At 42.1% G+C, this 26,410-nt stretch overlaps 1 protein-coding gene across 2 annotated transcripts in view; it reads right to left on the reverse strand.

Moving 5' to 3' along the window:
* Positions 1-26,410, reverse strand: part of RBPMS (RNA binding protein, mRNA processing factor) — a 262,358-nt gene that overhangs the window by 66,150 nt on the left and 169,798 nt on the right. For both annotated transcript variants that reach the window (XM_077476125.1, XM_077476124.1), the window contains exon 5: positions 25,039-25,189. In XM_077476125.1, the coding sequence (XP_077332251.1) occupies positions 25,039-25,189 (151 nt within the window). The remainder of the gene's footprint in view (positions 1-25,038; positions 25,190-26,410) is intronic.

A 26,410-nucleotide genomic window follows, 5' to 3' on the forward strand; every position in this document is an offset into this window, starting at 1 on the left:
AGAGCATTCTCTGAATATGTATATCCTCTCCCATCATGCACTAATGGCAAGGAAACTCCTACTTCATGAAACTACGACCCTCCAGCTGTTGTGGAACTACGCATCCCATGAGGCATTGCAAAACTCTGAAATTCACAGACATGACTGGGCATGATGGAAATTGTAGTTCCTGAACAACTGGAGGGCCATGGTTTGGAAACCCCTATGACTTACTGGATGGATAGGGAGAAATAAATATTCATGACTCCAATTAGCATAGCTCACAACTGGCCCTGATTTCAAGTGGCTATCCTTGATTTGGAACAATGTCCCTCTGCCCCTCTTTCCTCCTCATTTGTCCCTCATTTTGGTCTGATCTATATAGTTGTATAAAGTATAAACAGCACTCCTTGTCTTTCAAAAAGTGTTTCCTAGTGCTAAACATTTCATCCAATGTCTACATTGCTGCACCTGTAAATGTCAAAAGCCAGTATAAAGGAATAGTAGTGGTAAAAAAAAGCACTAATGGGTTTAACTAATCTTTTTTTTTTAAATGTTTAAGGGGTGTGGCAGGGTATATGTCCTATGCCAACATACTTTTGCTAATAGATGTCCCTCGTTCCCATCTCAAAAAGTTGGGAGATATGTCAGTTAGTGCAGCTCTCATACTATTGCTAGAGGTAGCAGTGCCATGCATAAGTGACAGTACAAAAACACACAGTAACCAGGGTCCAGGAGAAATCTAAGGAGGCCGAAGCTGACTGCAGCTTAGCACCACTAAATTTAAATAGACACTCCTGCTTTGGGTGAGTTAGGTACATTTTTTATTGTCTTTGACCAACCAAAGCAATTAAAAGTGTACAGTAACAACTTATCTGCTTACTGAGACATAATACATGTACAGACGAGGAAAGAAGTAGCATACCAAAAACCTTTGTGAGCCTATTTGTCAAGCATTTTTAGACATTTTTTATAACGTGCTACATTAGAAAAATTATGACTCGGTGCAGAATTGGAACAAACCTACCAAAGTTTGAGCCCCAGTTCACACTGATGCAGTGCGGGGAATCGCATGTGATTAGGACAGGCGTCACATATACGATTCCTTGGAGTGAAAATTGAGCCCATTTATTTTGTATGGCTCAAATTGCACCACACCCACATAAAAAAGGTACATGCACTGGAATTGGATCGCATGGGTGTTTCCAATTCAGCCAATCGCACTGCATTTTGCAAAATGTTTTTTTGGATTAACTTAACATTGACACGTGCAGCAGTTCACATGAACGGAGTGAGATTGTGATGTGGTGCCGGAAATGCAAAAGGATCGCTGCATTTCCTGCACCGCATCAGTGTGAACCCAGACTGAGTAAAGAAGAGGTTGCATTACAACTAGCTACTCTAGTCACATAGTTCCATGCTTTTACTGGCAGCCTTTTCTTATTAAGTCTTTTTTTTTTTTTTTTTTTAAACAAATGTAGCGTATTTCTATAAAATAGTGACAAATGATGAACTGGAAAAAGGAGTGAACTGATAGATTCCCCTGGTGAACAAAACCACTGAACTTGCATTCAACAAAGGATCAAACACAGAATAGGCTATAGAAGAACCACAAAAGTAACATACACAGCTACCAAAAGCTCTATGTAGAGTCCTCCAAGAACATTTGTGGATTAGCTCATATCCAACTACACTTGCAAAGCTGCTTGTACACATGATGGCCACCCTGAAAAATTTTAAGCTACAGAGTGCGTGGTGTAAAATGTTGACGTCAGAGCATTGGCTGGACTTCAGAATAAAACCACAGCTGAAAGCCTAACAAAAGGGACCTGCCAAAATGTTCACATGTGCAATGATTTCATAAGAGCGTTTTTTTTTTAAGGCAAAATACAGCATAATTTCAGCAAATTACATGGAGCCAACTTTAAAGATATGTACACAGCAAATTGTTTAGATATTAGGTTAATTTGCTCCATTTTACATATTATCTATCAATTCTAGGGAATACCATATGGATGCAAAGTGTGCTTTCAGTGTAAGATGATATAGTAAAACAAATAAAAGCTTGATGGTTAATCTAATTTAGGAGAGACATATGGGCCCCCCAGCATGCACACATAGGCTGAATGTTGGGAGACAACGGGCGGTTAAAAAAAAAATGGCCAACATTTGGCACGTGTGTATGTTGGTCTGTCAGATTAACATGCTGGAAAACCAGTAACCAACCAACTCCCAATCAGCGTTCTTCGCCAATGGTGGAGAGCACTGATTGGAGTGTTTTGGTGGTGGTGGCGGGGGGGCTGCCCCCCTGTCAGAACACAACAGCTCAGTGGGGGAGATCACTGTACTAACTTTGCATAGTGAGTACAGCAGCTGCGACCGGAGCTGTCAGTTTTTTTTTTGTTCAACGCGCTGAGTTGAACGAAAAAAAACTTGTAGTGTGTGCCAGGTTTTAAAGTGGTTGTAAACCCTTACAACCAACTTTGACCTACAGGTAAGCCTAGATTAAGGCTTACCTGTAGGTCTAAGAAATATCTCCTAAACCTACATGGTTTAGGAGATATTTGCCGAAAGACAGGCACCGCTGTCTATGGCGCATGCGCCATAGACAGCGGCGCGCAGGCGCACTGAGCGTGCCGCGGTCAACGGCAATGTGCCGCGAGTGGCGGCTCCCGTGCACATGCGCGGGAGTGACGTCATCGCGGCTTCGCCGAATGACAGCGGCGGGGCAGCGAGACCCACTGAGAAGATGGATGCGCCGGACTACAGGGGACAGCGGTGACTTCGCTGGCTCCTGTGCCAGGTAAGTGACACAATGGACTACTATGCCATGCATAGTAGTCCATTATGCTTTACCTTTGCAGGGAATGAAAGAGGAAGTAATCCATCAGGGTTTACTTCCTCTTTAAGCCTTGTAATAAAATTATCTTTTAGTTTTTTGGGTAGCTGCCAACAAGTTGAATGCCCACCACTGCCCAGTAATTACTTAAATATAATTATTGAGTGGACCCAAACTCAAAAAGTGAAGATTTCTGTCTTATAGGTATCTAAAAATGTAAATTGTGCCTAAGCAGTAACTGAAACAGCTACATGTGGTCCTGTATCCCTCCTAAAAAGTATCATATACTTCCTGGCCTTGGAATGTATCTAGGCAGGACTGTGCATACAGCCCCATTGCTATAAATCAGAAGTGTGAGCTCCACTGCTTCCTCTATATTCTAATCTCAAAGGATTTGGGATGAAATTTGGTAATGTCATTACTGTTCCCGCAGTATTCTCCTTGCTGGAGGGAAGATGTACTGTAATGATCTCTGTGCTTCCACTTCACCTAGTGTTTGCATTTTTAACCTTTTCTCCTCCTTGATGAATATTCCCCCAGCAATTTAACAGATCACCAGAGATCAGGGGCAGCTCTGACATGGGCGTACAAAACCCTGTGCCTCTACTATGATGGCCACCTCTGCACAGAGGTACAGTGCAAAAAATACAAATGGTAGGTCAATAATGGGGAAACGATCATCTGCAGGGAGCCTAAAAGAAATAACAGTGACTAGTCCTCTGCTCTCTGCTTTGTGCACAGCTTCTACAGTCCAGGCCTTCTTTTGGTAATATGTTTGTTTTCAGGAGACTAAACAGGTGTATAATTCAGGTTAGTCTCTGTTTTTAGGCAAGGTGGGTAGACTGCAGATATACCCACATTTTTAAAAATGAAATACTAGAAAAATGCTTGTCTCTGTTTTTCGGCAAACAACAAACTCAAAAAGATAGAGACAGTTCGAAAACTCTGTAAACTTCCAAGACTAAAAAACATGCTTTTGTCAACAGAACAAGCAGTTTAAACATTATGTACTTTTGGAAACATTAATGACAACAATCTCATCCAAAAATGCCAGACTCAATCTAATTTTAAAAATTCCAAGAGACTTTTTTTCAAATAAAGTGGGCTCTAAAAATAGACTGTAAGTTTGGGCCAAGACTCTCCGTATTTGTTAGAAACTTGTCCCTAGTGATTATGCTTTTGTCTAAAACATCTCTACGATCTCTGTAGAGATGAACGTATTACTGTTAGGATAGTCCTGTAAAAATTCCATCCGATTAAATAAGCTGAATGGAAACCCATACTGGGGACAATATTGCATAAGTCTTGTTCCAATTATGCATGGGAAGACGGGATGAATGATATCAAAGTCAACCATCATCTTCTGCCTTAACTTAACAATTTATGACTCTCATGGCTTTTAAAAGCATTACACATACCAAACTGTATTTAAGGTTCATTTGCAGTTTAGTTTAAACAGATGCTTTTGAGCTGAGTCATTAGTTACATTTGTAAGGGCAGAAAAAGCAAGACAATCTTACTCTTATCTGTAAGCAAAAATGAAAAAAATCCAATGCGAGATTTAAACAAGCGGAAACATTATAATTGTTGCCATTACATTAGAAGTGTTAAAGTTTATTAAAGTTTTAGTTTTAAAAAAGTAGTACTCTTTCAATGGAGGGGGAATGTCCAGCTGTTGAAGATTTCTCTATAGACCCTCACATCAACTGCATAGAATCTTCTCCAGACCCTTAGGCAAACTGCTTTTTTTTTTCTTGAGAGGAAAATGGAAAATTTCCTATCAAATACTTACTGTATTTTTCTTTTCCTGATGGACTCCATAGCAGCATGCATATGGGTTAATCCCGCCTCCACTCCTCCCCTATAGGACCCCACTCCCATAAATCTTTTCTCCGAGCCAGAGGCCTGCTGCCATGGAGTCCATCAGGAAAGGAAAATTACGGTAAGTATTTTCCATTTTCCTGACAGACTCCATAGCAACATATGTATGGGAACTAAGTAGCCATACACCCTATGGGCAGGCAATGCTGAACCAAAGGCTTTAATTTGTACCGACAACAGACAAGACCTGCAAGCCAAAATAAACAGAGGATAAAGAAGCAGGCTCTACACAATAATGAGCCATAAATGTATTGATTGAGACCCACAAGACTGCTTTACAAATTACATTGGAACCAAATGCCGCAAAGCTGCCCAAGATGTAGACCCACTCCTGTTGAGTGAGCAGTCACTACCTCCAAAGGAGCCAAGCACTTGGCTCTGTAAGCCTGTCGAATGGCTTAGACAATCCATGCCACAATCGTCCTAGATGAGGCATATTTCCCTTTGTCCTTTCCGACAAAAAGAATGAACAGGCGTTCTGAAGACTGAAGGAAGCTGTAGCTTGTAGATATAACTTCACAAGATCTGAGAGATTCCTAGAACCGAAGGAAGGCACTGCTGAGAAACAAACTCAGGATTCCCTGTTTACTAGACATGCGCTTTAACCAACTAAGCCACAGTGCAACCTCTCCCACGTCTAGAGGACGCAAGTTGGTACTTTAAAGGCTTGCAGAGCCATTTCTTGGTTCCAATGAAAGACTGATGTACCCTTGTGAATTGAGCCAAGTACAGGTAACAGCACTGCCCATACTGGAAAGAACGTTCAGAAAAGTTCCCCATGACCAGTGAGTCAATCTCTGAGGCTTTTTATGCCAACGAACTTGACAGAGAGGTCTTCAGGAGACAGCCCTAAAGCACTTTGCTCCAATTCCCAAGAAGGAGTTGAGAACAAGAGGGGGAGACTCCATTTGGAAAACCTCAGTTTACTCTGAAGTCTGAGCCTAGCTGCTCCCTTGAAGAATTGTTGGACAGGAAAAGATGCCTAGACCTGGATACACCTGTGAAGGCCGATAAAGCTGACACTTGTACTCTGAAGGAGCTGACTGATAGAGCCAGATCTAAATCCGACTGGAGGAAGCCTAGAATATTTAGAACTTCTCGATCACTACATGATCTGTCAGCAGCAGACATGTATTGCACAAACTTTGACCAGATCCTCCCATAAAGGTTGTTTGTGTTCCTTCTTCTAGCATTCAAGAGTGGAGATGACTCTGGAGGAGCAGCCGAGGACCTCCAATCTCAAGAACCAGACGCAACAGTGTTGGAAATGGATGGAGAATTGCACCCAGTGACAGAAGGTCTGGCCTGAGGAGAAGGGGCACTGGGTTCCAGTAGCTGAACTGTGCTAGCAAGGGTGTTAGAAACCATAAAATCAGGCCAAGACAGAAGTACAGTTAAATCACACTTGTTTAATAATAAAAGTAAAAAGAACAAACATAGTCAAAACATAGCCAAAGTAACCGGAATGGATAGTCAGCCAAGCCAGAAGTCAGGGATCAATGTAGTGGAACAGCAAGCAGGATCTGAAGCCAGAAGGAATGTCAGCAAAGCAAGTCTTGAAGAGGATCGCAGGAGATAGTTTCTTTGATGTTGACCAAGGCAAAGGTAGAGCCAGCTCAGAGAAGGAAGGGCTGAGCCCTGCCCTTACAAAGGGGAACCATGGCCAACAAGGCATCATTGCCACTACCTCCACAACCTCTGTTCAGATTCTTCGTAGAAACCCGAGGATGACCTGGACTGGAAGAAACGCATAGGTCTCACTGCATTTTCAATGATCCATCAGAGCATCTGTGCCTGAAATTCTCCACATGTAGAGACCATTCATTGTTGTCCAATTAGACTCTGCAAAGAAAGTCTGTTCGAATATTTTGGATTCCAGGGACATAAGCCAATGAGATGTAGGCTTGATTCTTCTAAGCCCAAGACATAATTGGTTCTGCTTCCTGTAAAAGAGAACAGGCTGTGATCCCCCCCTTGTCTATTACCGTAGGAGACCACTGTAGTGTTGACTAGCCTATGAGCACTGACGCTCCCTTCATTACAGTGGTGTGAAAAAGTGTTTGCCCCCTTCCTCATTTCCTGTTCCTTTGCATGTTTGTCACACTTAAGTGTTTCGGAACATCAAACCAATTTAAACAATAGTCAAGGACAACACAAGTAAACACAAAATGCAATTTGTAAATGAAGGTGTTTATTATTAAAGGTGAAAAAAAATCCAAACCATCATGGCCCTGTGTGAAAAAGTGATTGCCCCCCTTGTTAAAACATACTATAACTGTGGTTGTCCACACCTGAGTTCAATTTCTATAGCCACACCCAGGCCTGATTATTGCCACACCTGTTCACAATCAAGGCATCACTTAAATAGGAGCTGCTTGACACAGTAAGGTCCACCAGAAGATCCTTAAAAGCTACACATCATGCTGAGACCCAAAGAAATTCAGGAACAATTGAGAAAGAAAGTAATTGAGATCTATCAGTCTGGAAAGGGTTATAAAGCCATTTCCAAAGCTTTGGGAATCCAGCGAACCACAGTGAGAGCCATTATCCACAAATGGCGAAGACATGGAACAGTGGTGAACCTTCCCAGGAGTGGCCGGCCGCCCAAAATTACCCCAAGAGCGCAGCGACGACTCATCCAAGAGGTCACAAAAGACCCCACAACAACGTCCAAGGAACTGCAGGCCTCACTTGCCTCAGTTAAGGTCAGCGTTCATGCCTCCACCATCAGGAAAAGACTGGGCAAAAATGGCCTGCATGGCAGAGTTCCAAGGAGAAAACCACTGCTGAGCAAAAAGAACATCAAAGCTCGTCTCAATTTCTCCACAACACATCTTGATGATCCCCAAGACTTTTGGGACAACATTCTGTGGACCGATGAGACAAAAGTGGAACTCTTTGGAAGGTGTGTGTCCAAGTATATCTGGCGTATAAGGAACACTGCATTTCATAAAAAGAACATTATACCAACAGTAAAATATGGTGGTGGTAGTGTGATGGTCTGGGGCTGTTTTGCTGCTTCAGGACCTGGAAGACTTGCCGTGATAAAAGGAACTATGAATTCTGCTGTCTACCAAGAGATCCTGAAGGAGAATGTCCGACCATCTGTTCGTGTACTCAAGCTGAAACGAACTTGGGTTCTGCAGCAGGACAATGATCCTAAACACACCAGCAAGTCCACCACCGAATGGCTGAAGAAAAACAAAATGAAGACTTTGGAGTGGCCTAGCCAAAGTCCTGACCTGAATCCTATTGAGATGTTGTGGTATGACCTTAAAAAGGCCATTCATGCTCGAAAACCCTCTAATGTAACTGAATTAGGACAATTCTGCAAAGATGAGTGGGCCAAAATTCCTCCAGGACGCTGTAAAAGCCTCATTGCACATTATCGCAAACGCTTGGTTGCAGTTGTTGCTGCTAAGGGTGGCCCAACCAGTTATTAGGTTTAGGGGGCAATCACTTTTTCACACAGGGCCATGATGGTTTGGATTTTTTTTCACCTTTAATAATAAACACCTTCATTTAAAAATTGCATTTTGTGTTTACTTGTGTTGTCCTTGACTATTGTTTAAATTGGTTTGATGTTCCGAAACACTTAAGTGTGACAAACATGCAAAGGAACAGGAAATGAGGAAGGGGGCAAACACTTTTTCACACCACTGTATATGGGGAAAGGCCTGTAGGGTTCAGAAGGCTGCCCGTAGTTTCAGAATGTTTGACACAATCTTGTGAAATTGACATCCCAGTCTGCCTTGAACTTTCCTCAACAGGCAGCAAGCCTCTCCATCTCGTATTGCTGGCATCAGACGTGATTGTGAACCAGGAAATGGGGCAATGGAATAGCAAATGAGCCAGTTTCTCCATTGCAGCCACCAGGGGACTCACTCTCATGACTGAGGTTATCTAGATTACCTGAATGCTGCTTCCTGTCTTCCACTGCTGGAGAAACCAGTTCTGGAAGGGCCGCCTTCTCCAGAACGCCCACTTGACCATCGGATCCATAGACACCATGGTGCTAATTATTTTAGACAATGGAAGGTGTGCAGGTGGGAAGAAGACAGGGCCAGGGGTATTCTGTTCCAAAAATCGGAATCCAGAGTCAAAGCAATGGTCCTCTTGATTATATTGAACTGAGCCCCGAGGCACACAAGAGACTGAGTTGGCTCCAGGTGTCTCTTTTCCAGATTCAGCCACCAGCTGAAGTTGAGGAGCATTGAAAAGACCTGAGCTCTGGGTTCCAGAGGCTGCTCTCTGTCTTGGAACAGTAGGAGAAGGACATCCAAGTAACTATGCAAGCGTATGATCCTTGTTTTGATAAAGACTATAACAATCTATTAGACCCTGAAAACACAAAGGGTTGAAAGTCTGAATGGTAGACAAGCGAGCTGGAGATGGTCTTGACCTACAGCAAATAAGGAACTTGTGGAAGTCTTATACAATGGGCACATGAAAGTAAGCCTCTTTAGGTCTATTGAAAACAAGCCAGTCACCTGGCTGGACTCCCTATGAATCAGGGACAAATATCTCCATCTTGAACTTCTCCTTTTGCTGAAAACTGTCTCAGGTGCGCAAGCCCAAAAACCAGCTTCCGCAAGCTGTTCCTCTTTATGACCATAAAGAGGGGCGAGTACATGCTCTGAAATCTCGCATTCTGAGACTGGCACAGCAGCACTTTGCGACACCAGTGACTTTACATAAAACATGAGTATATACTTCTTTTACCTCAGAGTGAGGGTAAATCTGTGGAAATTAATCCGAGATGAGGAGGACTTCTGATGGACCATGCATGTCCTGAAAAGACCGCTTTGACGTTCCAATAGTCTGAGGATTTTAGCATACTTCTGAGGGGATATCTGGCCTCTTTATCAGCTCTTCTGACCTTTCACGCCTAAGCCTATTTTTGACATTTGTTGCTTACAAGTTAAAATTTGTATTTTTTGCTACAAAATTACTTAGAACCCCCAAATGTTATATATATTTTTTAGCGGAGACCCTAGAGAATAAAATGGTGCTCATTGCAATATTTTATGACACACGGTATTTGCACAGTGATCTTTCAAAACGCACTTTCTGGGAAAAAAAACTAAACAGTAAAGTTAGCCCAATTTTTTGTATAATGTGAAAGATGTTGTTACGCCGAATAAATAGATACCTAACATGTCATGCTTTGAAATTGCGCCTGCTTGTGAAATGGTCGAAAAACTACGGTATCAAAAACTCTTCATAGGAGACATTTTAAAAATATGTAATGGTTTCCAGGTTAGAGTTACAGAGGAGGTCTGTTGCTAGAATTATTTCTCTCACTCTAACAATCGTGGCAATACCTCACATGTGTGATTTGAACATTGTTTATATATGCGGGCGTGACTTACGTATGCGTTTTCTTTGCTGCAAGAGCTCGTGGGGAAGAGGCATCACCCCGGTATAACCCCTGAAAGCCAAGGCCGCATATGTGCGTACGGTCAGCGCTAAGGGGATAAAAATGTGCGACCCCCGCACTCTCCAAACTTATTTCTCTAGACTGTGTCATCTTCCAGTAGCAGGCAACAGTCCTGAGGCATGATCCCAACTTGCCAACTGTGGCCCGGGCTATGGTGCTATCAAGCTTGCTGAAAGATGAAGCTCCCTCAAAGGAATGTTAGAGGCAGGATCAGCAAGCCCAGGCTCCAGCCATAGCACTCACTTTGCCAAAACTGACCTGAGCATAACCTGTGACACTATACAGATGATGTCAATTGGAGCCTCACTATGGAAACCAACACCAGCTCCGGTTTCTGAACTACAGAGTTTGTGAAAATGCTCTTGAACACTGCGTCCACATTCTCCATCCACATTTTCAGAGTTTTAAACATGGCCACTAGTGCCCAGGCTGACTTTCAGGCAATTCACTGCATCTTTCAAGGAAAAGCGAAATGCTTGCTTGCCTCAATAAGGCCTCAACAATTAAAGAGGCAGCCTTTAGATGCTTCGGATCCTTATCTCAGAATGGATAGAGCTTGGCCATCTTGCTCAGAAGGGAGGTATATCTCGCGACCTTGCTTCACTCATTTAAAATTATGACCCTCAGTTCCGTTTCCGGAATTGGAAATTAGGAAATTTCTCTCTAGAGGTACTTAAAGAACTGCCTCTTGCTTTGCAGGAAACTCTACAAGTTCTATTCATGTAAATACCCCCCATCATTGCCTTGACCAAAGGCGAGGTCTTCATAGATGGATGGCTTGGTTGGGACAGTTCCAGTTCTTCCTGGTCGTCCTAGTGGGAGAACATGCAGTAATGGCTGTTGGACTTTGTGTATGGCTTGTACTCCACTCTTTAAGGGATTCTTGCACCACGCGCCTCACCAGAGCTTCCATTTGCTGGAAATCACCACCCCCTTTTCCAGCTGCCTGGGCTTAGCATAGCTCACACAGAGACTTGACCTCTGGGACCTGAGTCCTGCATCCCCAGCAGGCTCCCTTCTTGGAGCGGCTGACATAGCGGTGGATGCAGTGCATAAAGGAGGATTCAGAGCTTCTGCTATGAAGGCTGGACCTTGACGGTGACCTATGACGATAACATCTGGAAGAAAAATGTTGTGACCTAATGAGGTCTTTATCACCTCATGCCGAGTATTGTCAATCTGACCTAAAAGGACTCACAAAAAGCAAAATAGGGTAGAAAGGAAAGGGTTAAAAAAAAAGAGTGCCCAGGTCAGCAAGGTAAGGGACACCCTCTCATAGCTGCTACACAAGGGCTGGCCACGGGGAGGGCAGTGATACATCCAGTGTGAAACTGCACAAACACCCAACCTGCACAGGTGATAGAATCATAGCAGAATTACACCCAGGCAGGACACAAGGGTGTTAATGCAGAGCATATACCTGTGATGATTGCACACAGCATTTAGGTAAACTGCTAAAAGCTGCCCAACAGTACTGACTGCTGATTGCATTTCTCCACTGTAATGACACCTCCACTGCCCACAGCACGCATGCCCTGAGTCCCTGGGCAGGAGTAACCCAGGGATGCCAGGCTGGAAGAAAGTGCAGTGGCTTGGAATGCAAATGCACTCCAGCTGCCATAGGCTGGAAAACACTAGAGTCAGTGAAGAAAACAGACAAACACACAAAAGCTGCTGCCATGGAATATGTAATATAAAAGTATACATCAGCACACATGGCCTCCCCCACAACCATGCCTGGATCCAGAAGATGCTGCTGCATGGGTTCACGGTGTTTATGGCCACCTGCTAATAGCTAGGCTCATAGGCCATACTGGCGCTTTTCCTGCCAATGGCCAGGCTTAAGCTCTTCATGGCACAGCATTCATCACCAATCTCCACCCCACTAATAGCTGGGGACTGCTGGAGACTCCACACATCTTCTGGGACAGCTTGCCGAACAACCAGGCCTCGATTGTGGACACTGTATCCAAGGTAAGTCTTCAACCATTCTGGTCCTTAAGAGGAGGACAAAAAAGGAACATGGCATCTGGCTCAGAGCAAAGATTTATGGGAGTGGGGTCCTATAGGTGAGTGGAGCCGGAGTTAACCCATACGTATGCTACGTGTCAGGAAAGAGGAATTAGCAAGATGTCATAGCACATCTCCTGGCCTTGAAAACCCATTGAATTCAAATAAATTACAAGTTTTTTCTGATGATTTTTTTCAAGGTGATATTTAATGCTGTAATGCTGATTTACACAAAACCAGCCTGCCATGCAAACATGAGAGAAGCATCTTCAAAATCTTGAAAATAGCAACTTTTATGGATTTTATCCAAGGATTTCGGTGCTGCAAGACATCAACCGTAACTACTACACAACCAAGTTACCCAGTATGTCTGCTTTCATGAAGAATGCTCATTAACCTGGAATACCCTGGGCCACAAACATGAGTCTTATTCACTGGGTTGGTCAGGGCTCAAAAGAAGAACCTTTTCTCCAATTTTAAAGGGGTTTTCTAGTTTGTTTTTTTATGTGCCCTCTCTTTAAAAAAAAAAAAAAAAAAAAATTATATATATATATATATATATATATATATATATATATATACAGGGCCGTCTTTAATATTGATTGGACCCTGGGCAAACATTTTTCTTAGGGCCCCCCTTCCCCCGTGCAATTTCGCTCTCCACCTTCTCTGAGACATACAATAAATAGCAGGTAGACTTAAAATCAGTTTACTGTATCAGATCAGGCAGCGATTGCGATTGGTTGCCATAGGTTACAGCATATCATTACTGCTCACTGATTAGTTGCTAGAGGTTACAGCACATTTCTGCTTGTTGATTGGCTGCTAGAGATTGCTGTACAGTAATACTGCTCACTGGTCACATCTTCTCCTCACTGCAGGGGGGCATGCTATACCTATGAATGCTGCCTTTATTTACATATCAATGCAGTTGGCCTCAGCTATTTACATATGCACGTCACTGCTATTTACATATGAATGCCAGTATTTACATGTAAACACAGGGTCTGCAGGTGAGTAATCTGTACACAACAATAGGGCAGAGCTGGGCAGCATTAGTAGCAGCACAGGACTAAAACTTCAAGGGACAAGGGAATGTAAACTGGGATAGTTGGCAAGTATGAGGCAGCTGTTTTGGGCCCCACAACAATGACAGGGCCAAGGGCAGCTGCCCCTTTTGCCCTGCCTTAAAGACGGCCCTGTATATATATTCATCCAATTTTTTTTCTTTTTTATTTTGAACAGAATGGAAAAGGATCAGAACCCTTGCTGGATTTTGATTGTTATTTGGGGCACGGCTTTATGTCACTGTTACAACTGGTTCACGGGACGAGAAGTATGAGAATATCTGTATCAGAGACACAGACAGCAATGACTGGGGTAGTAGCCTTTCTATACATTTAAAAAAAAAATTGTCTGTGTCTGTTATAGTTTCTCAATTTCTGTCTGCTGGAACCATTGTCCCGGGGAAGCAAATCAGTGAATCTCCCTGGATAACAATATAAATCGAATGGGTTTTATTCATTCACACGCCATCTAAAACTAAATATAAAGTTTTGCCTTGACATACACTTTTGATAACAATATCACACAGCACCTGCAACAATTTACCTGTACAGTGCCCCTGCACAACCAGTGATTAAATATATGTACCATAAAAATTGAAAAAGTAGCTGCAGAAACTAGCATAAAACTGTTAGGAGGTCCTTTATAAGATTTTCTTTTACATATCTTATTGTTGAAAGATTTGTACATTCTTCTCAATCTTTGAAAAGGCAGGTGGTGCCTCCTAGGTGACCATCATTTACTGACTTAATGTTTATTAATATTATATAACTGAATTCCTGCTGCCACAAGGGAGACTGGCTAAAAACTACACTCAGCAAACAATAGTATGGCTCCTTGCCTGGTCCCACTGCAACACAGTTACATCACATATATAGGTCCACCATGCTTGCCTGCATGATTGTGAAGTTTATTTAAACAAGCAAGAAGTACTTATACAAAGATATCAACATCAATTTTTAACATGTTTGACATTCTAGATGCTCACTTTTAAGCATTACTGTTATAAATAAGCACCTAGCATGCAAAATGCCTTACGGTTGTTTTTCATGTCTGTATGTGAATGCACAAGTGCCATCTTTAATGTCCTCTCAATTCTTTTTCTACAGCCAATTGGTGTACATAGGCACTGATACACATTTCATAAACAGATACATTTTGTGGGCCATTACATCAATGGCCATTTATCAGTAGATAAATAGAAGTATACCTAATAATCTAGAAAATACAAGATTTACTATAAACTAGTTGTATAGCTGTCAGTATACATTATACAAAGGTCATGCAAGCCTACTATGCCTAGAAATATGAATATATTGCAGCACAAAGATACCCTTACATTTACAGCTATATACTTCATACTGCAGATTCCACAAATCAAATTTTTCTTTAAATGTATTTTTGGAAAAACGTAGCATATGCTTTTTATAGGCATAGCCTAGCCACATCCAGTAGATATCTCTAGAACTCTATTTTTTACTCAGCTTTGAGACAAGCTGGCAGAAGCTCAAGAGATAATCAAGTTTGCGCTGCCAACCTTGGCTATGACTAAATGTATCTGAATGTTATAATGTTTCCTTAGAGATGAATTTGCAAAACTATGTTACACATTTTGTTGCAGCTGTGCATATGTTTAAGATGTTTTTGTGTTAAAAGTAACACTAAGGAATCATTCAGATTGGAGTTGACACAAGTAGCCTGTAAATGAGCACCTTGATCATGCATCTCTAGAATCCAGGTGCTCTTTGCAGGCAGTTCTATCCATTTCTAATGGGGATGCAGTGTTTGTACAGCCTCAGCTACTGGTCCCAATCTGACAGCTATGCGGATGTGGCTGACTAGCCCTGACAGTAAAAGAGAGTACTCCGAAATTAGGCAGACCATCACCTTGTTTAAAAAAAAAATAGTTGCACTTACAAGACTAAAACCTGATAGAAAGCATTTTAAAAGATAAAGCTTTCAAAGAGGGACATTAAAAGAGAGCCCTTACTCCTTTGAATAGCTGGTAATCCCCACTCCAACCTGGTGATTTTGCCAGCAAACCACGGAGTACTCCACTTCTTGGAGGTAAGTGGCAATGCTTAGACAAGCTCTACAAATTTATCTCCAGCTTTCTCACCTTCTGATAAGCACTGCTCCATTGAGACTACAAATGAATGTGGCGATATTGCGAGCATGCTGAGCAGAAGTGATCTTGACAACCAAATTCTTGTTTGGTACTAGGTTTTACAGACAGTATTGACTGCTGAGAAATATACTGTAGCTTGTGTTCACTGCATAGTATGGCTAATGCCACGTACACACGATCGAATTGTCCACGGAATTGGTCCGGCAAACAATCCACCGGACTTTATAACAAATGTACTTGGCCACACACGGACGCTCCGAAAGTCTGGCAATTTCGAACGCAATGGCGTACAGCACGTACGACGGGACTAGAAAAAGGAAGTTCAATAGCCAGTAGCCAGTAGCTTCCTTCTCGTACTTGCTTCAGAGCATGCGTCATTCTTAGTCCGCCGGACTATCACACTGACGAACGGATTGTCCACTGAAAGCCAAGTCCGGCGGACAAATTTTGAGTCAAAACTACTTTCTAAGTCTGCCAGACTTTACGATGAAAAAGTCTGCTGGAGCCCACACACGATCGAATTGTCCGGTGTACTGTGCACCGGCGAACCGAGTCGGACAATTCGATCGTGTGTACGCGGCATTAGGGTATCTTAAAGAGGTTTTAACTGAAAACAGTGCATTTCAATGCTTTGCTTTGCTATAATTTATCATTCAGTTAATGATATTGAAAAATAATTGGTATTTCTTCCCCCTGCAAAGTGCCGCCCTAGGCCTGGCCCTTGTTGGCCTAGGCCAAAATACAGAACTGATTTGCCTTTAGTAAATCAATCCCATAGTATCTTAGTAGAACTTTCACTTTAAGGATTAGTAAACTTAAATTTCTAAAGTTTTTGTTGGGTTTACTAACACTTTAAAGCAGTGTTTCTCAACTCCAGTCCTCAAGGCGCCCCAACGGGTCATTTTTTCAGGATTTCCATTATTTTGCATAGGGGATATCAAATCGATCATTGCCTATAATCAATCAAATACCACTGCCTTAGTAATTACCACAGCTGTTTCATCTGAGGGAAATCCTGAAAACATGACCTGTTGGGGCGCCTTGAGGACTGGAGTTGAGAAACACTACTTTAAAGGCTCTCTTAAGAGGTTGAATGTCAGGGCCTATTCACACCACTTATTCTGTGCTCCGGATGTGTTTCTCCATATGCATTTTTGATGCATTCTGATGTGTTTTTGATCTTCATCTCAGTTAAGAACATGTGCATTCCGGTGCATTTTTTTTATGTGTTCTGCTGCGTTCCAGACAGAAAAAATGCAGCATGCTCTACTTTTGTTGACTGCACTGGAATGAGCTGCACTGGCGTGAACTAGGGCCATTGGAATCCATGGTAAATAATGCCCATGCATTTTTTTATGCAGTATAAAAACACACTGGACTGCATCTAGTGTGAACCAGCCCTAAGCGAAGTTACAGTGGACCTATCAATTTAATTGGCGTCCAAAACTATTTTGGAGGTTATGCAGTGAATGATTACTTTCACAGTTGCTTGTGCGCTCAACCAAACTGACAAGCATTCAAATGGCTGATGTCATAACAGATCACATGTTCAGCACCATGGTAACGGCAGGTCAAAGAGAGGCTAAGATGGCAGCTTCCTTAGCTGTTAAGGATAGGAGGGCTTAGTTCTACTTTAGGTGCTCGGGGGTGAGAGTTAGGTTCATGAAAACCAATGCATCTTTGCAATGTCAATGGTAAAATCTAGAAACTCAGTTCTGGATAAATAGCTGCAGATTTGTTAAAGTCTAGTTTAATTAATTGCTCTTATCTTCCTATGATAATATTATTCTCTGGCATAGCAAAGGCCAATGAGATGCCATCGCAGAGAACATGATAGGTTGTTAAGGGTTATATAGTACATTTCTAATGTCTTTTATTTTTTAGTATCCCCTTTGCTGCGAGGACATCCACTGAAATCCCTCAACTCTGATCTTGTAGCTCCTAACTGGCTCATTTGCACATGCCTGCTGAGTTCACAAGATTACAATGCAAGATCATATTTCCTAATTATTGCAAAGTAGCATGGGGAATGGGGCCACTGCCAGCTGTTATGACTTTACTGCTTCAAAAATCTATCCTAATAACAGAAATCATAGCAAAAGAAATGTAAAAGATTCATATTTATATATCATCATTTCCGTGCTCATCGCATGTAAAATAAACAAAGCATTTTTAACCTCCTAAAAAGAAGATAACAAATGTCTTGTATCCTTAACGAAATTGTGTGAAATTTAAACCACCTGTTTCTATGCTTCAACACATCGTCATTGTTACAAGGGACGGCAAATGCAGATGCTGTAGGGAGGGGGTCAGATATCTTTCACTGCCTAAATATAGGACTGAATACGTGAAAAACACAAACCGCTGGTCTAAATATGTGTTTATTGTTCCTGTATTATGGACAGTCAACTCTATGTTTGAAGGTTGACAAATTCAACACACTGTCTTATATTGCCTAAAAATGTTGCCTATACATCAACATTCAGTGTCAGGAGCTCAAAAACAGGAGGGATTGGACCAAAAACTCTTAAATATCTTAAAAAAATCTCATAAATTGTTAAAATGTATCTTCACTTCATTTGAATTTGCCAGTGTATTAGCAAAACCAATATTTCTGTGAGAAAAAAGGCAAAATATTAATAGTACAAGTTAAATGGATGTGTATTTCATGGAAGCAGTGCATGACCTTTCTGTGGGAGGGGCTTCTAATACTCTGATGATGACTAAAAAAATTGGTTCAGAAGAGCAAATTTAAATTCCATTCTATATATCAAAAACTTGTTTTACAGCTCCCAATAAATATTTATTGAACATCAATTGTGTATTTTCTGTGCATTCAAGTGGTTGTAAAGGCTCAAGGTTTCAAGGTAAAGGCTCAAAACTTTCTAAGTCCAGCAGCCTTCCCCAGACCCCCATGCACTATCCTGAGCCCCCTTTCAATCCAACAATGTGCACAAGAGCCTCAGCTGTCCTAGATCTCTTCTTCTCATTGACTGAGACAGCAGCAAGAGCCATTGGCTCCCGCTACTGTCAATCAGAGCCAGTGAGTCAATGAGGAGAGATGGGGGTGGTGAGGCCGGGCCATGGCTGTGTGTGAGTGGATACACAGGGCAGCGGCTCGGGAGGAAGCCTGTTTGGGTGCTCCATAGCAAGATGCTTGCTGTGAGGGCAATGGCAGGAGGGAGGGGCCAGGAGTGTCCGCAGGGGCAGTGGTTTTGCACAGAGCAGGTAAGCGAGGTCAAAGATGACACAAGCCTTAATTTTTATTTTGATGACATCTACATCTAAGGCTCTTTTTTTTTTCTTTACAGGTATTAGCAATTACATTTGATATGTTGCTGATTTATAATAAAACTAAGCTCTTTTTGTAATCAATCAGCATACTATATCCCACCCCCATAGTGTTTAGCAATAGGAGGATATGGAGGAGAAGTGAGAGGGGTGTCAATTACCACTGTGTATATGCCCACATGTTTTACTTAATAATAATGTGGGCTGCACAGAAGGAAATGGAGGAAATGAAAAATGTAGAATGGAACTGAAATGAAGCATGCTCTGTAGAGGACACCAGCTGAAGGCAGTCTCAACCAGGTGTATTGCATTCTACTTTGTGAGTATGAACACTCTGTTATATAGCATGTGATGAGAGTTTTTCATAGTCTGGGTTCAATGAGACGTTAAGCTTTAACCTATAAGTTAATCAGTATTTTTGCCAGACATATCTTTTGGGGTCTCAGAAAAAAAATGTTCAGCGCCTCTTCTCTATTATCAGGGGATTATCAAACCAATATTTTTTTTATTACACGCATATATACCATATAGCAGGGATATGCAATTAGCGGACCTCCAGCTGTTGCAGAACTACAAGTCCCATGAGGCATAGCAAGACTGTGACAGCCACAAGCATGACACCCAGAGTCAGAGGCATGATGGGACTTGTAGTTTTGCAACAGCTGGAGGTCCGCTAATTGAATATCCCTGCTGGATCCATCTATGACCAGCTTACCATTTACTATACAATCTGATTGGACAATATCTTTTGGATCTACCACCAACTATGTAGTACAAGGGCCTGCCTGATTGGATACCACTAATTGGATAATGAATTGTTTAGGTTTGTCCTCATATTACAAAGTTTTGGAAAACCGAAGGGAGATTATGCAAAAATGTGCATGCTCACCTTTACTGTTCATGTGCAGGAGTACTAAGAATGACAAATGTTTTCCCTGACACATTGTCTAAAGCTGGATACATACTGTTGTTTTTTTTTTTTTTTTTTTTCAGCCTGCTGGAAGAAAAACTAAAAGATCCCTGTATGCATACAAACAAGGTGGATTCAGAACCCCTCCTCTCCCCTCTGTGCTATTGTACTCTGACCGCAGGACTCCTCCACTGATCAGAATACAATGATCAACGCTGCAGCCCGCTGATCAAAGGAGGATTTCCAGCAGGACCATTTGACAGAAGCCAAGGTCAGCTTCAGCTTGTTTTTAAACTCCATTTACACTCTTCAGCAATCACCTTTGGGCAGCCATTATTGCTATTACTCCTTATTGGCTGTAAACCAAGCAATCTATTTGGCTGTGTGTGTGTGTGTGTGTGTGTGTGTGTGTGTGTGTGTGTGTGTGTGTGTGTGTGTGTGTGTGTGTAATACTGGTGCACTCCACAACCATTACATATGTTTTGGTGCGCTGCACAAGCTTCAACTAGCTCCCCCTCTTGCTCGGCACCTGGGTACTGAATTACCTTGTTCTGCCACTGGATAAGACTCTAGATTTCCTTTAACTTAGCCTATATCAGTTTTAAAATAAAGCAGAAGCCAGTACAAAAGCTGTAAAAGTGTTTATAGTATGATATCCAACTGTCCATATTTTCATGAAAGATGATTGGGGGAGACAGAAGCTGCAACTCAAAAATATAGCTGATGTTGAGTATTGCAGGGCACAGAGCTACATTCATTTGGGTCTTGAAAAAATTTCCCAAGTTGTGGGGACCTCTAACAGTATAATAATTTTCATATCATGGATTGTCAGCACCCAAGCCAAGACAAGTAATTTGCACCCCTAACCCATGGACATTTAGTGCTCCCTGAGTCCCTTCCACTCGTACAGTATTAAAACCCCTTATGGTACATTTTAGGATGGACCACTCTTTCTCTTTGTTCTCCTTTCTTTCCCTTTTATCTCTCTTTATGCTAATTTATTGTTCTTTTCCCCCATCCCTCTCTCTAGCCATCTTTCTTGTTCTTTCTCTTATTCTTTTTCTCCCTTTTTCTTTGTTCCTCCCCCTCTTTAACTCTCTCTTCCATGTATTTTCTATTTTTATTCGTTATCTTACTCCTTGGTTGAGAGGTGGGGGGAATGGGATCAGTGGCAGTGCTGGGGGGAAGTTTTGATCAGCCAACTTAGGTGCTCTTGATCAAGGTCATCTGCTGATCTGAGAACTGTAGTGGGTACTTTTAATGGCAACTATAATCACACGTAGTGTTACTCACTGTGTCTTCAACTTTGTGGTGTCTTGTAGCAGTGACAATGCTGAAATCAGGAGATAGGTTCACATTCCTCGCCAGTCAGCTGACCTCTAGTCTCTGTCCCCCAGCCATGCCGTGAACTGAATGGGCAGCTGTGAAGAGGCTGAGTGGGCAGCCATGGGCTCCAGGAAGAGCCCAGCTGGGCAGCCACAGGTTCCAGGGACAGCCCTGCTGGGCGGCCACAAAAAGGTCAGGAATGCAGTGCAGGCTTCAGGAACAGCCCAGGATTCGGTGACCCCCCAGGTTGAGGACCACTGGCCTAGAGGTTAGATTTATTATCACCTAAATTTTGTCATTTGAATATTCTTGTACAATTAACCAGTTTGTATACATAATTTTCGGCACTCTTGTAAAAATGTTCTTCAACATTTCTAACAACATGGGGTTATTTTTACTAAAGGAATAGAGGATATTCACTTAACAAAGTGAATAAACGTGAGTTCAGTTCAGTCATGCAAGGTAAAGTTCTGTTTTGTTTTTTAATTCTGTGTCCAGGATGGGCTATTCAAAGTAAGAACAGCTTGACTTTATTGACTAAGCTAAGTGAACATTCTCTGCGCCTTTAGTAAATCTACCCCATTTATCTAGTCTAGGCAATAAAATATGATTTTGATTTAAATAACTTAAACTGTTTGAGCCAGGAATTCCCTTTCCCAGTCCTTTAAAGATGGCCTAGTCCTGTTGCAGGACATGTATTGGTGCATTAGTAATTTTATACAAAATGCTTTTCAAAGGTGTAACATACATTTTGCAGTGGATTGTTCTATTTGCCTTTCGACTGATTTGTTATGGCATTATTATAGTTGATTAGCTGCATAAATGGTTTTGTTTTCATACATATTTCATGTTGTTTTAATGCATAAAGAGAAGAAGCTGGAAGCTATTACAGTGGTGTTTGTTAAGGCATAAATCTGAGCCTGAAATGTGTACTGCAGAGGAAGCTTCCTGTAAGCATTTGCTGCTCCATTGGCACCACCCCCTGGAGATTAAAGTTGGTCTGAACAACAGCTTTTCTATTAGGTACCTTAGAATGAAGCAGCATCCACGGGCTACCTTTGCAAAGGGGAAAACAGTTTGAAATGTATGATTGGTAGCCTGTTGTTCCTGTCTTTATTGTCATGTGTCTTCCTTTAGCTCAGGCGTTCCCAAACCTTTCAGAATTAGGGTCACAAAAACTTTTTTTTTATATAAATAAATGCTCCCCCATAAATTAGGGTCCCCATCAGAGCCCCCCCACCCCTTATATCAAGGTTCCCCTTACAACAGAATCTCCATCAGAGAACCACTGGCATCAGGATCCCCATCAAAGTCCCCCCTTACATTAGAGGGTCCTCATGCCTGCCTCTCTTCCTGCAGCCTAGCAGGTTGCATGCTCAGATAAGGGTCTGGTATGGATTTTTGGGGGGACCCCCACGACATTTCTTTTTTAATTTTGGTGCAAGGTTCCCTTTAAAATCCCCTATGCCATTTTTAAAAAAAACAATTGGTGCAGGGTTCCCCTAATGTCCATATCAGACCTGAAGTGCCTGGTATGGAATTTGGGGGGACCTCCACGAAATTGTTTTTTTAAATTTTGGTTCTGGGTTCCCCTTAATATTTATACCAGACCCAAAGGGCCTGGTAATGGACTGGGGGGATCCCATGCCATTTTTTTTAATGACTTTTAACTGTATTGCCAAGACCCGACAATTCATTATAATAATCAATAGTTTTAAATTACCTTTTTTCCTTTAGAAATATCATTTTGTGCAGGGATTGTTCTAAATACGGGAAAATGTGCCATACTATAGACACCTCCCAGGTACGAAATTTAAATTAATATTTCACTTTTATTGTTTCACTTTAAGCATTATTAAAATCACTGCTCCTGAAAAAACTTCAGTTTTTAAAACTTTTTTTGCATTGATACATGTCCCGTGGGACAGGACCCAGGTCCCCAAACACTTTTTATGACAATACCATGCATATAAACCTTTAAAATTAGCACTTTTGATTTCTCCCATAGACTCTTAAAGGGCGTTCCGTGGCTTTTTTGAATTTGCCGCAAACACCCCAAATTGTACGCTATTCAGTGAACAGGCAAACACCCAATGTTTGAGTCGAACTTAAGTTCAACTCGAACATTGGGCTTATCTCTACCGGAGAAGTGGGTGGATATGCGGTTGGCCTCCTTGATGATGCAGGCATGAGCCTGGAAGGAGAAGTGGGTGGACGGCAGGTCGCACCGGAAGAAATGGGGGGGCCGGCCCCCCTTGATGATGCCAGATGAGCACCAGGATAAATCGGTGGATGGTGTAGCGGCCCCCCTTTAGGATGCCGGCATGAGCCTGGGAGAAGTAGGTAGGTGGGCGGGCGCCTCCCAACGATGCCTGGTGTGAGCACCGGGTGAGGAACTGCGACGAGACTGCTCCTGCTGACGGCCACTCTGCCAAGTAACCAGAAGTGACGTGTGTCGACTGTGACCCTGCACCCTGAATGCAAGGCCAACACCGGATCCCACAGAGAAGGAGGGATATATACCCCTCAGACTCCTCCACAAATATAGGCTAGCCTCCAGCCAACCTTCTTACATATTATATACAGTGTCCAGGTTAATGAAGCTGTGCACTAAGCAAACATGAACCTACTTCCCACTATAAGATCAACAGACAAGTAAAAGCAACTAAAAACACCCCAACTGTCTGCTAAAGAGTAACTTGAGGTATAAGTCTAAAAGTTTAAAGCCTAGTGAACACTATTCATTTATTTTTGTTCAACACAGCAGGCTGAGCGAAAATAAATTGACAGTTTAGAAGGAGCCGCTGTACTAACTATCCAATGTCCTACACTATTCTAGTGTGTTCTGACGGGAGGATGGTTCCCCTACCAGAAAACTCCGGTCAGCGCTCTCAGCCATTAGCTGAGAAAGCTGATCAGGAGCCGCTCGGCAGACCTTTTTCGGTCTTTTTCGGTTTGCCGAACAGTTGGCTACTGTCGGACGGGCTGCAGTACACATGTGCCGAATGCTGGCCAGTTTCTACTGCATTAGCTGATACCGCCAGACATACATTGACTTAGGGGGTAGCACTTTTAGCTTACATCACTGGGGGCCTTGGTTCAAATTTCAATCAGGACACTACAGGCATAGAGTTTGCATGCTCTGTCTGTGTTTGGTGTGGATTTCCTCCTGCAAGCCAAATACATACTGGTAGGTTAATTGGTCCTAATGTGTGCATGTGAGGTAGGTACCTTACATTATAAGCTTCTTGAGGACAGGGACTGTAAATGTACAATAATTGTAAAGCACTGTGTAAATAGCTGGTGCCATATCAATATCTGTAATAATAAACGAAACAAGTAAAATCAATCAATGCAATGCTAACATTATGTAGGGAACAGTTCCTAAAATCGAACTCTTGGCTAAAATTTCTATATGGTGCTGCAGGTGGCTACACTCCTATCTTTGTGTGTCCACCTTCAGGGTGTAGCTAAGTGCCATTCACTGCCAGGCAATGTAGCATAGTTTCTGCCATCTCTTACAGCTAAGTACTAATGTTTGCACAGGAGTGATGGGAGGATGAAAGCAGAGAAGTCTGCTACATTTCACTCTTCAATAAAAAAAAATTATCAAAATGATGGGTAGAAAAAAATCCCAGCATGGTCTGAGATTAGGATGATGGTGAGAACAGCCCTGATTCTGCAGACACTGGTCTAGAAACATCACTAGCTAGCAGCACAAAGATGATAACATTATAAACATCCCTATTCTGTCACTGAAATAGAAAGCTATATCAAAGAGCCAAGACCAAGTCAGTGATGATTATAATGTCCATAATGGAAATGTAAGAATACATCTGATTGGGTGTTGTAGGGGAATGCAGAAACATTTTATTCCTGTCAGATCTTGCACTGTGTATACTGGAAATGATACAAAGGTGAAGGATTTGTGTTTTTCATTAGCGTAGGTTGCACAAGGTACTGGTTTGGACAGTGGGCTGCAGACACAACTGTGGGCACATGGCAGACACAGGGGGCTGCCTACCAACAAGCCTTTGTACTTTAAATACATTCCCCCCCTAAATGAATTATCCTACCCAACATGCGTTTAAAATCCTTTTTTTTTTTTCAGTTCATCCAAAACATACATTTTATGCTATGAATCTCATAAAAAGAAATATAAAACTTACACTGATCCCTGGAGATAAACTGAGGTACATTGTTCAGCTGAGGTGTGCTGGGATTCGGGGTTCCCACAAGTTTGCTCTTGGCCATCTTTGTATTTGCTTTTGCAAACTCGAGCCGTAACGTCTGAGGAATTTCTGGATCAAAGCGTATTCCCTGAAACCATTAAATGAGAAACATTTATTCAACAGATAATAAAAATAAGAATAAGAAAAAAAAATGCATAAAAAGGTAGATTTGTTGGATTATATTGTAACACTGCAAACAGAAATTATGGGGTTTATTTACGAAAGGCAAATCCACTTTACACTACAAGTGCAAACTACAAGTGCAAAGTGCACTTGAAATTGCACTGAAAGTGCACTTGGAAGTAAAGTCACTGTAGATCCGAGGAGGACATGCAAGGAAAAAAAAAACAGCATTTTAGCTTGCACATGATTGGATGATAAAATCAGCAGAGCTTCTACTCATTTCAGATCTACCCTTTAGATTTACAGCAACTGCACTTCCAAGTGCACTTTCAGTGCAATTCCAAGTGCACCTTGGATTTGTAGTTTGCACTTGTAGTGCAAAGTAGATTTTTCTTTTGTAAATAACCCCTGTATATAGTTCATAGCAACCAAACAGAAATTTCACTTCATCTGTTTAGAGAATCTAGAAAAATTAAAGATTCATTGTACAGAACTTTTCTTTTTTGGTTTGTATAAATTGGTCAAAAATTTTACAGAATACACAAGGAGTTGTTATTTACTAAAGCTGGAGAGTACAAAATCTGCCACAGATCTGCATACAAACCAATCAGCTTCTAGGTTATATTGCCAAAGCTTAAAGTGGTGTTCCACACACACAAAAAAAAATGCTTAATATTAAAAAAAAAAAAGTCTGCCTCCTTCAGTGCCTGGGCTCCTGACGTCACTTCCCCTAGGCGCAGAAAGGGCTCAGCTCCGCCCCCTCCCTCCTGTCAGCCATCTGGGACACGTGACAGGTCTCAGATGACTGATCGGCCAATCTTGGCGCGCGGAGCTGCTCGCACATGCTCAGTGGGTGCCCGGCTGTGAGGCCACAGCCAGGTGCCCACATTTGCAATGCTGGTGCCACCGAGAGGAGGGGGGACGAGCCGGGCTTCGTTCCCCCGCATCGCTGGACCCTGGGACAGGTCCAGTGATTTTTATGGGAAACTCCTCTTTAATAGAACAAGCTGAGGTTAGAAGCTGATTGGCTACTATACGCAGATGCCCCAGATTCTGAGTGCTCCAGTTTTAGTAAATCTCCCTCACAGTGTCAAATTTTATTTATGCTTTTGAGTGTTGAGTGTTGGTTATTAAGTACTGTAGCCCAAAAGCCAATCATCCACAACAATACAATTACCATTGAGAA

This window comes from Lithobates pipiens, unplaced genomic scaffold (genome assembly GCF_037356315.1).
Source record: "Lithobates pipiens isolate NorthernLeopardFrog02 unplaced genomic scaffold, aLitPip1_a1.2 Scaffold_13, whole genome shotgun sequence".
NCBI classification, from domain to species: Eukaryota; Metazoa; Chordata; class Amphibia; order Anura; family Ranidae; genus Lithobates; species Lithobates pipiens.